This window comes from Eptesicus fuscus, chromosome 16, assembly GCF_027574615.1.
Source record: "Eptesicus fuscus isolate TK198812 chromosome 16, DD_ASM_mEF_20220401, whole genome shotgun sequence".
Taxonomy (NCBI): Eukaryota; Metazoa; Chordata; class Mammalia; order Chiroptera; family Vespertilionidae; genus Eptesicus; species Eptesicus fuscus.
In genome coordinates, this window is record NC_072488.1 from 66202788 (window position 1) to 66217663 (window position 14876).

The following is a 14876-nucleotide window of genomic DNA, read 5'->3' on the forward strand; positions in this document are numbered from 1 at the left end:
GAGTTAAATTGGGAAGAAAATAAATGAACAAAATAATTATACAATAAATAATTAAAATTTGTGCTATGAATGGGAAAAGGTTTATAAAGGAGAACTGGTCTAGTACAAGTGTAAGTGGGGTAGAGGCTGCTGGCAAGGAAGGCTTCCTTAGAAAACTAAGAACAAACCTGCGTTGTTAGAGAAATGGAGGGAGGAGGGTGCAACGAGAGCAATGGCACTTGGGGAGAAGGGCTGGCGCGCGGAGGCCTTGGGGCAGGAGGATGAATACTGCCCCTGAGGAACTCAAGGTTACGGTGGCCAGCCTGTGTGTGTGTTCCAACGCAGCCTGCGTGTGTGTTCCAACTCAGCGAGAAAAGATGAAACTAGGTTCAATATATTCTGCTCAAAAGAAAAGCCAAGTATGAAATTCGTTTTTAAAATGTTCCCCTTCAAAAAATAAAATCAAAATAGTTAACTGCTGAAAATACTATCGGTAATTTTTGCAATGTCATTTTTTTTCAAATGTTTAAGCATTTACTAAGCACCAGGCACTGTATTAATTTCTGGGAATATAAATGTGAGATTACAGTCTGTGCCTTAGGGATTGCAATAGGTAAGGAGGAGACTGAGGTTAACAAGAAATTACAGTTAAGCCCTAGCCGGTTTGGCTCAGTGGATAGAGTGTCGACCTACGAACTGAAGGGTCCCAGGTTCGATTCCGGTCAGGGGCACATGCCCGGTTGTGGGCTCGATCCCCAGTTGGGGGACTTGCAGGAGGCAACCGATCCATGATTTTCTCTCTCTCCCTCTTCCTTCCTCTCCGAAATCAATAAAAATATATGTTTTTTTAAAAAGAAATTACAGTTAAGTGTAAGGAGGACTGATGTGGAGGTGTGGTCAAAGGCTGGGGCAGGGCAGGGTGGGAGGGGGGCATCCAAAAGAAATGATTAGTTCATTCAGGGGTTGAGTTATCTAAAAAATGCATCTATGTTCATCACATCATTATCAAATGAAACTAAATAATTGAACTGTGACTGAGTTTAAGCATGAGACAAATCAGAAAATCTAAATTCGGAAGATATCAAAGGCAATGGAATTGTCTAATGGTCTTCAAAGTACACAATCCTACCTCAAATACAATACTTAGAATTAGATCACTCCCTATAGGCTTGGACAGCCATTCAAATAATAGATTTGAGCATAACTGAATTTTAGTTAATATATTTGATATTAAAAAATAAAGGAAACACTGAATTAGACTTGATTATACACAGGTCAGGATCAGAGAGAAAGGTAGGGAAAATCAACATGAGTTTAATTTATTCTTTCATTGAGATGAAACTAAAAGACTTATACTTAAAATTTTAATCATTAAAATTAGCCATTTTATTCACTACAGCTTATAAGATTATCAGTATACAAAATCCAGACACTTGAACCTTTGATCAGCTCTGGCAATGAGCAGCTGTCAAGACAGTCACATGGTTTCTCTGAATCAGTCTTAGTCTCCGTATTAGGAAAGAGAATAAATTCATCAGTAGCTCCAATGATTCTAAAGCAGTCCTTTCAGAAATATCATACAGCATTATATTATGTTCACTGATTTCAGTTTGGCTAACTGTAACTGTGAAAACTCAGGAGAATACAAGGCCATTTTACCAATAATTTGCCAGACAGACTTTACAAATGATAAACTGGTCATGTATAATGCCTGATGCTATAAAGCACACGAAGGTCCAGTGAAGACTCGGTGACTAGGAAACACATACTTGCAGGTGGGGAGAAACCTCATGAAATCCGTGCCCTTATCTTGGATAAAGAAAATAATTTAAAAACCATCCAAATATAATGTCAGATATTGTATGATATAATGAAGATACATGATATGTGATTATACTGTCTCAGTTGTAGGACATACCTCTTCCCATCTCAGTTGTTTGTTACTTAAAGTATTGGATAAAATTGCTTAAAGTGAATGAGCCAAAGAGGAGTTTGATAATTTTTTTTAAAAAATTGGAATATGGTTTTGTTATTAGATCCAAAAATGACAGAGTAATTATATGCAGTGCTACATAATAGTTCTAATTGCAATTGCAGTGTAATTACTTTGACATGCATTTACTATCCATCTCCATCATAATTATTATGCATGGATTATGTTACCTGTTTTTCAAGTTCTCCACTATCTTCTGGAGGTGCAGACTTTTCAATTATGTGGATTCACTTTAAAACATAATGCCTACAATACTACCTCATCTCAGGAGCTCAACATATAAATATCAACAATAACAATACTAATATTTATGCAAATAGATAATGTTCTGGAAAGCCAACCCTATACTATTTCTTAGTTTATTTAATAAAAGTAAGAATGTCAGGAAAGGAATGTCTTTTTTGTAACTTAAAATGGTTTACACTACTCCTTTCTACGCCATCTCTTAGCAGCGAGAAGGTCCACATAACACAGGATGCAGGAGGTTCCAACAAATGTGAATGAGATTCCTCATGCAGTTTTTGTTTGTTTTTTAGAGAGACAGGAAGAAGTGGGAGACAGAGAAAAGAAGGCAACGTGAGAGTGAAACATCGTTCAGCTGCCTCCTGCATGACCCCTACCCGGGATCGGGCCAGAACCTGGGCATGTGCCCTGTCCAGGAATTGAACCGGCAATCTTTTGGTGCATGGGACAAGGCCCAACCCTGGCCAGGCACCTCATGCAGTTTTTAATGGGAAAGAGTATCCACGCCACACACATTTGCTAGGCCAGCAGTCACAATCCTTTCAACCATATTGTGGCCAGCAACCCTGGTGGACAAGCACAGCTGTAGGTCAGTTCACCTCTTTTCCTATGTAGACCCCACTCTACTCCATAAAATATCCTGTTAATATTGCGATAACACCAAATGCTACAACCTTTGACACACTTTAAAAAAATTATAATATATGGAAATACATAATTTAATAGAAAGATGAAAAATAGATGAATAATGGAAGTTCTGTGATGGTTAATTTTATGTGTCAACTTGGTTAGACTATGATGCCCAGTTGTTCAGTCAAACACTCATTTAGATGTTGTTGTAAAAGTGCTAGCTAGATGTGATTACCATTTATAATCAGTAGACTACAAGTAAAGCAGATTATCCTCCATAATGAGGGTGGGCCTCATCCAATCAGTTGAAGGCTTTAAGAACAAGGACTGTGGTTTTCTGAAGAAGAAGGAATTCTCTTCAATACTGAAGCAGAAATTTTACCAGTTTCTAGCCTTCAGACTCAAGACAGCAATACCAACTCATCTGACTCTCCAAGCCTACAGCTTGCCCTACAGATTTCAGATTTGCCACCATCTACAATTGCATAAGCCAATTGTATAAGCCAATTCCTTCAATTCCTTTCCTCAATATCACTTTCTTATATTGATTCTCTGGAGAATCTTTTCTTTCCTTTTTTTTTTTTAAATCCTCACCCAAGGACATTTTCCATTGATTTTTAGAGAGAGTGGAAGAGAGAGGGAGAGACAGAGAGAAATATTGATGTGAGAGAAACACATCAATTGTTTGCCTCCTGCATGAGCCCTGACCAGGGCCCAAGCCAGGGAGGAGCCTGCAACCGAGGTGCCTGCCCTTGACCAGAATCAAACTTGGTACCCTTCAGTCTGCAGGCTGGTGCTCTATCCACTGAGCCAAACCAGCTAGGACTCTCTGGAGAATCTTGACTAATTTACGTTTATTCAGAATATTAAATATACTAGAGGCCTGTGCACGAAATTCGTGCACTCGGGGGGTTGGGAGGTGAGGTCCCTCAGCCCAGCCTGAGCCCTCTCGCAGTCTGGGAGCCCTTGAGGGATGTCCGACTGATGGCTTAGGCCTGGGTCCCCCTCAACTGCCCTCCCCTGCTGGCCTTGTACCCCCCAACGCAGAGGCAGGAGAGGCTCTCCCTGTGGGAGCACACTGATCACCAGGGGGCAGCTGCTGCATTGAGCATCTACCCCCTGGTGGTCAGTGCAAGTCATAGCAACCAGTCGTTCTGCCATTCGGTCGATTTACATATTAGCCTTTTATTATATAGGATTATGTATTCTCTTTGAAAAACAAATATTTTTGGTTCTGTTTATGACATTATCAAGTTCTGTATCAACTCTTAGTTTTTTGTTTTTGGTTTGTTTTTTAACTTGGGAGACATTTATTTATTTTCCAACAACATGAATCATGGATATGAGCAATTAAATATTTTATCTCCTCAGGAAAATACAGCATTATTGAGTGACAGTTACAACATATGGAGAACTTCAATCTTTGGTCACGGTGTTGAGAGCTCATGGTTTTGGTTCCACAAGCTCCCTCTGAAATGACCTACCAACCCTTCGTTTTTTAAGATTAGGATGAACACTCTTTATTTAAGACTTCATGAAACCAGCTGAGAATAAAGTTGACATATTGAGCTTATGTACTTTCTATAAAACTAGATTTATATACTACATATTATGTACTTTCCATAGAAACTATGTTCATCTACTTTCAATAGAACAAATAGTATGAAAACACACACACAAAAAGCTAGATGATCATAACTCCCAGTGAATGGCACCTGGCTATTCCTCAGTGGGTTGTCACACGTAACCAAGTGCATTCACCTTGCAGGAATACAGCAAAAAAATCAGATTCTTGTGTGTAGCAATTGCAAAAAAAAAAAAAATGCTCTACAATCAGAGTGTACGCTACAGTTTTTTCTGTTGTAGAGCTAGTAGTTCGGTCAAACCCTTACAAAACAGTTCTTCCTAACAAACAGTACTATTTCCACATCAGAAAACATACTTTTAGAAAGTTATCTTTGTAAGTGGCAAGTAAATTATAGTAGCTTATAAATAGTGTTAAAATGATACCCTATTCTTCTGTATGTAAAGGTGTTAAATTATTTGTAACAGCCCACAAAAATGCTGAGGGGGCATCCTCCAGGCGGCATGTCTTCAGCGAGACACTGCGGACAGAGGTACTTACTGACCGCAGAGTCATAGGCGGTGGCGTTGTGCTCGCCTCTCATGAAAGGGTATGGCGACAGGTAAGCATGTGTGCAGGTCTTGGATGCCGGCTGGTTGCCTAGGAAGGAGAGCAGAACAGTGGTATGTTATTGAGCACCTGAGTGAGCACCGTTCCTAATAGGAGAGAAGCAGGGAGACTGGGGTTATATCAGCTAAATAAAACGGTAGGGAGATCAACAAATTCAGAGAACTGCTGAGTGAAGGGGGAGACTTCCTAAAAATCTCATATAAAGAAGCACAAGGAACCTGGAACCTGGACGCATCTCAAACATCTGACTCATGCCATCATTCAATGCAGACAAGGCCTTTCTTACATCACCTTAAAACCAAAGGCACTGCCGCTCACTTATTTTCAGGCCCATATTTTCAGTTCCTAACATAATGCCTAGCACATAGTTAGTTATTAAAAAATAATTGTTATGCAAGTCTAATAAGCTTAGATTTAACCTTGATCAGTTCCAATCAATATAAAATTTATTCTATGACTTGTTTCTAGGGAAAAGATGGAAATAATAGATCACAAGACTTAATAATTAAAATACATGTCTAGCATTTGAAGAACCCATAAGAAAGAACTTTTATGTTTGAAAACTTGAAGATTTCATTGTGTACATTTTAAGGGGCGGTGAAATATTCTTCCTTTCACTAAGTCCTTGGCAAAATCTTCTTCTTCTTGCAGTCTTATTCACTCCATTTTACCACAGTCTAAAAACTTTTGGACACATCACATGCTTATTTTCCTCCCTGAGATGACTATAAGATAGTCTGTCAAATCTTTCTCTCAAAATGCCATTTACACTTGCTGTTCCTTTTACATATGGCTACTTGCCATCAGCTTGCTTAAGTCTTCCACATATTTTTATTATCTATTCCATCATCTTGACTGTTGTGTAAATATCATACTTGGGTTTATCACAGTAATATTTCATAAGGACACTAATAGTTTCAACCCACAATAAGCTTTAGGGTAATAAACAGTTCTTTTCTTTGTTGGATGCAATAAGGTAAAGGCTAATTATTTTCATTAAATTTATTTTTGAAGATTAATACAATATAAGGAATAAAGTTGAAAGAATGCATCACATTTTTAAGAAGCTGCTTAAGGTAAAAAAAAACACACAACCTTAACGTTTCTATGAGAGAATTTGAACATCAAAAACAAGGCATTTCTTGCTATTGCCCACAAACCTGGTTGAAGCCCAAATTGAGCAAACTTTCATCTGCTAGAGGTGGCAATTAAGTTTCATTATTTAGAAAGAGGTTTTTTAACTTTTAAAATAATACATTTCTATTCCTGTATATTTTTAAAAAGAAAGACTTTTATTTGCAATATAACAAAGGACACTCAAAAATACTATAAATAATACCTCTTTGTTAGTTATTGTTGGTGTATTTTAAATATGAACAAGGAAACGGCAGATAAAAATCTAAACTCCTACTTATATGTTGGAATAAAATAATGATTGCTACAGCCATTTCTACTCACTGAACCTTTTGAAGATACCTATTGAAATTCTACAACTAAGAATCCAATCCTATTTTGTGAATGACATGTACTAAGTAAGAAGCTGCTCGTTTTTATTTTAAAGGCCAAGGAGAAGGTAAGACAAAAGCGCACTTACCGTACCAGAACGTCCAGAGATCGGGCTGGCTTTCCTCCGCAATCCCACTGAACCAGCATCTCCAGAAGAACCCCTCGTGGTGGAAAGTCACGTTCTCTATCTGCACAGAACACAAACGGGGCACAAGGAGCACAATCTGAATTCTCATGTCCAGGGGACTTTGTAAGCAATGAATTTCATTCCAATAATGATGGTCAGTAGCTTTCTACACGTCTCTTCTATGAAGAAATAGACACTCCCCTACTTTTCTCCGATTTCAAGAGAAAGCAAAAGGCTATCCTCACCAAATACACGAATAGTTGGAAAAAGAAACGCACATTCTGTTCACCTGAACACTTCCCCACTTCCGTCACAAGAAGCCAATAGTCCGATCCAAACGCCACCAAAAAGAGTAAAACCCCTAAAGCACCAAAGAGAGCCCCAAAGAAGATGGCGATATTTAGTCTCATTTTCAACTCACTGGTTTCCTTTTAAATAAAACAAGAAATTTTAAAATGGCAAACACCTAGCTTCTCAACAAAAAAAGAATAAAGATTTCTGAGAAGGCAGAATCGTCTTGAGAAGCCTCTCCTAGCTCATGTTTTGGCGGCTTCTCACTCACAACCAGCCGGTAGATTGTATTCCCTTTGCTCACCCCTGGAGGGACTCCAGCCCAGCAGCTGAGAATGGCCAGCTATTTTAGGAAACTGATTGAGGAGCTTTCTCTCTCCCATGGGAATCAAAAAATAGCTGACCTTCCCCTGACTGTAGAGAGGGGTATCGTGAGCTGGAATGATCATTATTGCTGTTGGGTGATCCATGGAAGTGGAAGGAAGAGGGAATGGTACAGCCTGGACAGTATTGGCCCAGTCTTAAGTGTCTGACAAGCTCCTCTTAGTCTAGAGTGGCCATTACAACCCCAAAGACACCTAAGACTTTTTTGAAGATATATAAATCACAGCTATAAAGAAATACAAAGACTTCTCTTGAATACAACTGAAGTTGTAATTAATTTCTTAATTCATTTTGGATGTTTTGGGGATAGAAAATAATTTGTGGGTCAAATGGTCTAACATAAAACTGAATACGGTTCAGGTTTATAACCTAGAGATTTAGATGTGTACTTAAAAGATCCAAGAATATGGTAACATAAACTGTTTAAAGTATTAAAATGCACTTGTAGATAGAGAGTGGGCAGACAGCCCTGGGGGGAGGGGTGTTGGGGGAAGATGGAGGGATTGCACAAAAAAGAAAGAGAAAGAACTCATGGACACAGACAACAGTGTGGTGATTGGAGAAAGGAGTGGCGGGGGAGGGGTAGAGGTGGGAGAGGGGGATAAATGCTGATGGGAAATAAAATAAGATGTACTTCTATGCAGCACACAGTATTGACATAAAAATAGCATTTTCTACAGCAGCTCCCAGATCTCATACAAGTCATTCCAAATAATCATCCCCAAAGTGGACTGATGAAAAAGAATTCTCAAAAATATATTGTTTTCTGGATTAAGATAAAAGGATCTGGCCCTCTCTTTCTTTTGCCTTCTTTATTGCAAGTATTCAATTTCCTCAAAAGATGAGTCATACTTGATACCCATACAAGCCACCTAATAGCAATGAACTACACTTTCTTCATGCCTTGTCTCTATGGTTTGTGTTTTCTTTTCATGTCTGAATATGCTAGAGAATATTTTTAGGTATTTGTATAACAGTTTTAAACTTGTACTGTCCCTATGGCGAGTGGTTTTATATTCTCAATGGTAACGAGGCACGCATCTTCTAAGAGGCATCTGAATTATCCTGGCTTCCTTCACCACTTCTTCTGTTTGGCATCTTCAGGTATATATTTGGTAAGAGGACACAAAGATGACTCCTCAGTAAGGATGTAGGGCCTTGGCCAGCTCTAGCTATATGCAACTGGAGATGCTCAGAGGTCAGGAATGGAATTCGAAGTCACGGAACCAGTGACTGTGAAGGTTAAATGGAATTTGAGAGTTCATCTCAGCGGATCCCTCATCTCATACCCAAATCTCCTTTAAAAGACTCCCCAAGTCATCAAGCCATGCCATTTCCGGCATGTCGGATTTAGGACATCAGTAATGTCCACACAGCTCTGCCTTAATTTCTGCCAAAAGCTGTTTCCCTAAAGTTAATTGACCCTATTCTGTCCTCTGATTGCACATGACAGGACTTCCTGATATTCTGAGGAGGTAATCATCTCGTGCCTCCTACAAGTGCAACCCCCTTGCCTCCCCTAAATATAGGTCTTTTTCTTCTAAAGTAAACATCCTATTCCTTTAAGCATCCCTTAGATCGACACAACTCCAAATTTCCTTGCTGCTCTGCTTCTTTGCTACAAATTTGAAGATCGAAGTGAACAGAGTGAAATACTCTGAGTATAGTCTATGGCCTTCATACCACCACTTTCCTCATTTGGATGCTGTGTAATAGCCTCCCAAAGGTGTCCAAACTCTGATCCTAAACATGGTCACAAAATCTGTAAACACGATTCCTTATATGTAATATCCTGGGCGATACAGGTAGGCCCTGACTAAATGCATGAATCCTTAAAAGAAGATTTCTGCCTGGCCGGTGTGGCTCAGTGGTTGAGCATCAGCCCATGAACCAGGAGGTCACAGTTCCACTCCCCGTCATGGCACATGCCCAGGTTGTGGGCTGGATCCCCAGCAGGGGGCGTGCAGGAGGCAGCAGGTCAATGATTCTCTCTCATCAGTGATGTTTCTATCCCTCTCTTCCTCTCCCTTCCTCTCTCTGAAATCATTTTTTTTTTTAAAGAAGACAATCTTTCCAGACAGAATGGTCGGAGAAAGAAATGTAATCAGAAAGGGTCAGAGAGTTGCTGTTTTGAAGAGGGAGGAAGGAGGACACAGCCAAGGAATGTGGGGCTTCTAGAAGCTGGAAGAGGAGAGAAGACAGCTTTCCCCTGAGAGCCTCAGGAAGGAATGCCAACATCTCAATTTGGGGGATTTCTGACATTTGGACATACAGGGTCATAAATTTGTGTTGTTGTAAGCCACTATCTTTGTGTCAATTTGATATAGCAGCAATACGAAATGAATATAGATGCTATTTTATAATTAATGCAATATCAGATCAAATTAAGATGTTAGCGGGGGGGGGGAATAAATTTGCAAAAAGTGCTTATTGAGAACTTGGGAGGGCCCAGGACTTCATCAAATTTTAAGGTTACAATACACAGTCCTTGACCTTGAGGAATTCCTGAGCTAGGTGACAGAAATGGTTCCTTAGAGTTAAGTACATAGAGGTTGTAATGATGGCCTTCTGGCCCCAGACACATTCTCCTGCTCACCTCACACCGTCTCCCAGGATTAGTGTGACGTGTTTGTGGTTGTTCAGTGTGGTTGTAGGTAACATCTTTGCTGTTGGGGGAGAAAGGACAATCTTTTTAGGAAGATTTTTATTTATTTTATTTCTATCACAATGGTTTGCCATAAAAATGTATGAGATTTCATATTAATACATACATTTTTATGATAAACCATTGAGATAGAAATAAATAAAAATCTTCCTAAAAAGATTCTCCTTTCTCCCCCAACAGCCAAGATGTTATCTACAACCACACTGCACAACCACAAACACGTCACATTAATCCTGGAAGACGGTGTGAGGTGAGCAGGAGAGTGTGTCTGTGGCCAGAAGGGGTTTCCTAGGTAACAGAGGAAGCAAAGCTTTCCGCCTGCCCTTGCCAGGCCTAAGCCTCCACTCAAGCTACAAAGTTTCAATTATAGAAGGTAAACAAATTCAAACAGAAATGGCGGCAGAATGGAGCTTGAGAGAGCAGGCCAGGGTTGCTCCCGGCAACAGGGGAAGCAAAGCTTTCCGCACACCCTGGCCAGGCCCACCCGCTTAAGGCTACAAAGTTTCAGTTATAACCCCAACAGAAATGGCTGCTGGCTGGAGGGAGCCCCAGGCTTGGCTCTGCTCCAGGCTACAAAGTTTCAATTGTAGAAGGAAAATAAATTCCAGATACCAGGGCCTCCGCTTGGGTTGCCAAGGGCATGGCCGGCCTGCAAACCACCACAGGCCCCTCGCTCAGGCCGCCCCACGCCTCAAGGGAACCCCACCCTGATCAGGGACATGCTTCAGGGCAAACCAGCTGGCCCCCATCCCTGTACCAGGCCTCTATCCTATCTAATAAAAGAGTAATATGCAGATTGATCATCACTGCAACACACAATATAGCTGCCCCCATGTGGTCAAAGATCCTGCCCCCATGTGAACACAAGATGGCCACCACAAGATGGCCAGCAGGAGAGGGCAGTTGGGAGGCACCCGGCCTGCAAGGGAGGGCAGTTGAGAAGGACCAGGCCTGCAAGGGAGGGCAGTTGAGAGGGACCAGGCCTGCAAGGGAGGGCAGTTAGGGGTGACCAGGCCGGCCGAGGAGGGAAGTTGGGAGCAAACAGGCTGGCAGGGGAGTGGTTAGGGGGTGATCAGGCTGGCAGGCAGAAGCGGTTAGGAGCAATCAGGAAGGCAGGCAGGCAAGCAGTTGGGAGCCAGCAGTCCTGGATTGTGAGAGGGATGTCCGACTGCCTGTTTAGGCCCGATCCCAGTGGGATCGGGCCTAAAGGGGCAGTCGGACATCCCTCTAGGGGTCCCAGATTATAGATGGTACAGGCTGGGCTGAGGGACAACCCCCCTCCGTGCACGAATTTCGTGCACCGGGCCTCTAGTATATTCCGGATAGACTCATCAATGACTAAGATTTTCTCACCATATGCTAAAATGTATAAGCATCATTATTAAAAATGTATATTAAGCCAGTTATTAATGTGACCTAATTATTTCCAACCATTCAATCATGTGCACCTATTTGAGAAAAATATAATGCAATACTTTTACATTATAAAACTGAAATCTTTTAGCTCAATCATCCCCAGTGCTTCTTATAGTACTTAACACATAACAGGGACTAAAATAAAATAAAAATCGATGTGTATTAGGACTCTTGGCTAAGATGCAAATGCATGACCTCCTGAGCTACCCAACCAGAGACGGCGCCCATCTGGCCTGGCCTGCTCTTTGTGAAATTTTGAGAGATGGAAGTTATCAGGGTGTGCCTTACTCTGCAGATGCCCACAAACCATCTTTTTAAAAATCTATTTAGGCTCTTATGGAAAAATGAAATAAAACCTACAATCCAAGGATCAAAAAGTATCTTCTTCAGAAAATGAGATCCTTTGCCAATCATTTAAAACTCCTCTAACGTTCCATGGTTCTCAAATATTTCTACCAGCCATTCAGTGTCTTTCCCTTGTGCTCTCTCAGCAGCCTAGAAAGCTGCCTGCGCAGCAGGAAAATTGTTAAACAGCTGTGTTCTCATGATCTCTACAAATCTGGGCACAGGTTCCCTTTTCACTTTCTTCCTCCTTCTAGTGAAAGGCCAGGAGATGAGGAGACAGCCACACCTGGGCACCAATCTCAACGCACAAGAGTCCTATAATGAAACAACTCCACTGCTACTGCGCATACCTATCCCTTGTGTGAATATTGAACCCACTTTCATGTTGATATGACGGTCACACTGACTCTGCAAGGCCACAAGCATAAGCGTGGTGTCTCAGGGCCCCACCTGTGGGAGAGCTGGACTACCAAAAATGTAAACCAAGATGAATAATAATAACTAATGCTCATGAGCACCCACCATGTGGCAGACACCATAGTAAGCACATTAAATACTTTGAATACAACTACGTCTTCAATAGGCAGAATATGAAAGGACCAGTTTTTTTGTGGGTGTTCACTCTGTTGGTCAGAAATTTTAACATATAAAAGTCTTGGTTGTAGGAGTTAAAGATTTCCTTGGTCACATGGAGAAGTCCAGAGGTTTTATTCTTTTTATGGCCAACTAATATTCCATTGCATATATGTATCATTGTGTTCTTTATCTGATCATCTATCAATGTACACTTAGGCTGCTTCCATGTCTTGGCTATTGTAAATAATGCCACAATGAACATAGGGGTGCATATGTCTTTTTTAATTAATGTTTTGGATTTCTTCAGATAAATATCCAGAAGTGGGATTGCTGTGTCATATGGTAGTTTTAATTTTTTAAGAAACCTCCACACTGTGTCCCATAGTGACTTCACCAATTTGCAATCCCACCAACTGTGCACGAGGGTTTCCTTCTCTCCACATTCTCGCCAACACTTCTGTTTGTTGATTTATTGATGATAGCCATTATGAAATTTTACCATTTGCAACAAGAATGGACCTAAAAGTTATTATGCTACGTGAAAGATGTCAGACAGAGAAAGACACTCTATCATTTCATATGTGAAATCTAAAAACAAAACAAATAAACAAAACAGAAACAAACCCATAAATGTACAGAATAATCTGATGGTGCCGGGTGGGTGCCAGACTTAGCAGGGGAATCACATAGTAAGTTATTGAAAAGGGTTTAAAATTAAAAAAAAAAAAAAGGCCAGAGGTAAGCAGAGAGATCTGCGTGTCTGCGTGGACCTTCACTGACAAAGGTAATTCTCAATGCTTTATGGGTTATGTTCTATGTTTGTGTCCTCAATGTCAGTCATGGCTCCGCCCCAGCTTTCAACCTTGAGTTCCCTGTATCCCCGAAGCTAAATGAAGGGGCAAGGAGCTGAGTGGGGGACCTCCAGGACATGGTGAACCGGGGCCACGAACAGGAACTGCAGGCACCAGCTCCCTTGCCACACCCTGCCCCCACCCCCTCCACCCATGGACAGTCTTTCAGAACGAGGATTTCAAGGGAGTAAGAAGAGTGAGCGTTTTCTTTCTAGATGAGTGATCTTGGGCAAAGTGCTCAACTCTGTAAGTCTGCTTTTATAGGGAAAATGGGAACAATGCTTCGGAGGGTGATTGGGGCTATCAGGTAAGAGGAAAAGTGCCAAATAGGCTGATGCATCATACATTAGGCTTCTTTCTCTACTGCCGTTAGCTGAAGATCATTCTTGATGAAAAGGTTTTAAAAGGAAGAAAATAAAAGTCCCTATGTTAGCATTCCAGATCTGACTCAGGTTTAGTTTATCTCACAGACTAACTTCTCACCAAGTGCCACGTTCACGTAATCATCCTCCCTCTCCAAACCTGTGCCTAACTCTGCTTCCCTGTGACTAGAAGCCGTTCTCTCCCACCTCTGACGAACTCCTCATTAACCCTTTCAACAAATATTTACCAAGTCTCTACTGTGTGCTGCACGTTCCAGTGTTGAGTTTCAACAAGACTGTGTTATACAACCTATAACACTTTTCCATTTTGTTTAATTCAGTAACATAGGCAGTTTCTGAAACCCTGCTTCATGGGGAAAAAATAAGTCAAGAAATGTTTGGTTCATTACCCAATTAATTTAATAATGACTGAACAAATGAATCTTCCCATAAAAAATGTGTCCCACAGTGCCCCTGTGAAGACCAGTAGGAATTTCTGAATGCCATAGAGAAGTGTTGCCATAGAACACTGCTGTCACTTTTAACCTTAGAGACACTGCCAATTCATCAAAGTTTATCACTCGCCCATTCTGAGACAGAGTGCTGTGTCCCAGAGCAGAGACAGGGCCTGAGATGTGCTCTAACCTTAACCAGCTGTATCCTCAGGGCACCGTGAGAGCTTCTCTCCACTTTGGTACCTAGAAAGTTGGAGGCCAATGGATAAAAGGCAATGGCCCCTCCTCAACCCCGACTTCCCTAGTTTCCTTCCCAGGTGCCCCTGATTTTCTCTCATACACACCTTTTTAACCTGTTATTTAGTATGCATTTATGTAAGCTCCTACAAATAATTTTGAGAACAACATGAAAATTAAACAATGAAGCAAAACAGACATTTTGTGAAATCAGCTATTAGGAAGTGCGTGTCCAGCTGAAAATGCTGGTCTTATTTTGTGTGTTTTTTTTTTTTATCAGAAAGATCCATGAATTATTTAGTCATCCCCCCTTTCCCCTCATCCTGCTTGTTTCTCCTCTCACACCCTTATCTGAGATCCTCCTGACTTCCTGCAAACTTCCCTTTTGGAGTCACTTGTCACTTAGAGAAATTGTGGCAAAAATGTTTTTACTTAACTGTTAAAGTAAAACAAAGTTTAAAAATGAGCCTTTTAAAATCTGTATATGAAGATCATTAGCATTCCAGGATACCGGAGTAAATTCCCCCCGTGTTCTTGTTACATGTTAGGTGAAACTTGACAACCAAAGGCTGAATGACTGTAAGTAAAGAAAGGCTTTGCTTGTTTTCATCTAATGTCCTTT

The 14876-nt window shown here is 40.9% G+C and overlaps 1 protein-coding gene and 1 non-coding gene across 2 annotated transcripts in view; both read right to left on the reverse strand.

The window, feature by feature from the left end:
* The window catches only part of TMEM182 (transmembrane protein 182), a 76187-nt gene extending 68970 nt beyond the window's left edge, over nt 1–7217 (reverse strand). Inside the window, exons 1-3 of the mRNA XM_008153409.3 lie at nt 6951–7217; nt 6634–6733; nt 4971–5069 (exon numbers count right to left, since the gene is read on the reverse strand). Coding sequence (XP_008151631.1) covers nt 4971–5069; nt 6634–6733; nt 6951–7082 — 331 coding nt within the window. The 5' untranslated portion in view covers nt 7083–7217. The remainder of the gene's footprint in view (nt 1–4970; nt 5070–6633; nt 6734–6950) is intronic.
* On the reverse strand, nt 4201–4327 carry LOC114227046 (small nucleolar RNA SNORA25). Its single transcript, XR_003613132.2, has one exon. It is a non-coding gene; the product is annotated as a small nucleolar RNA SNORA25 (small nucleolar RNA).
* Nucleotides 7218–14876: the final 7659 nt, after the last annotated feature.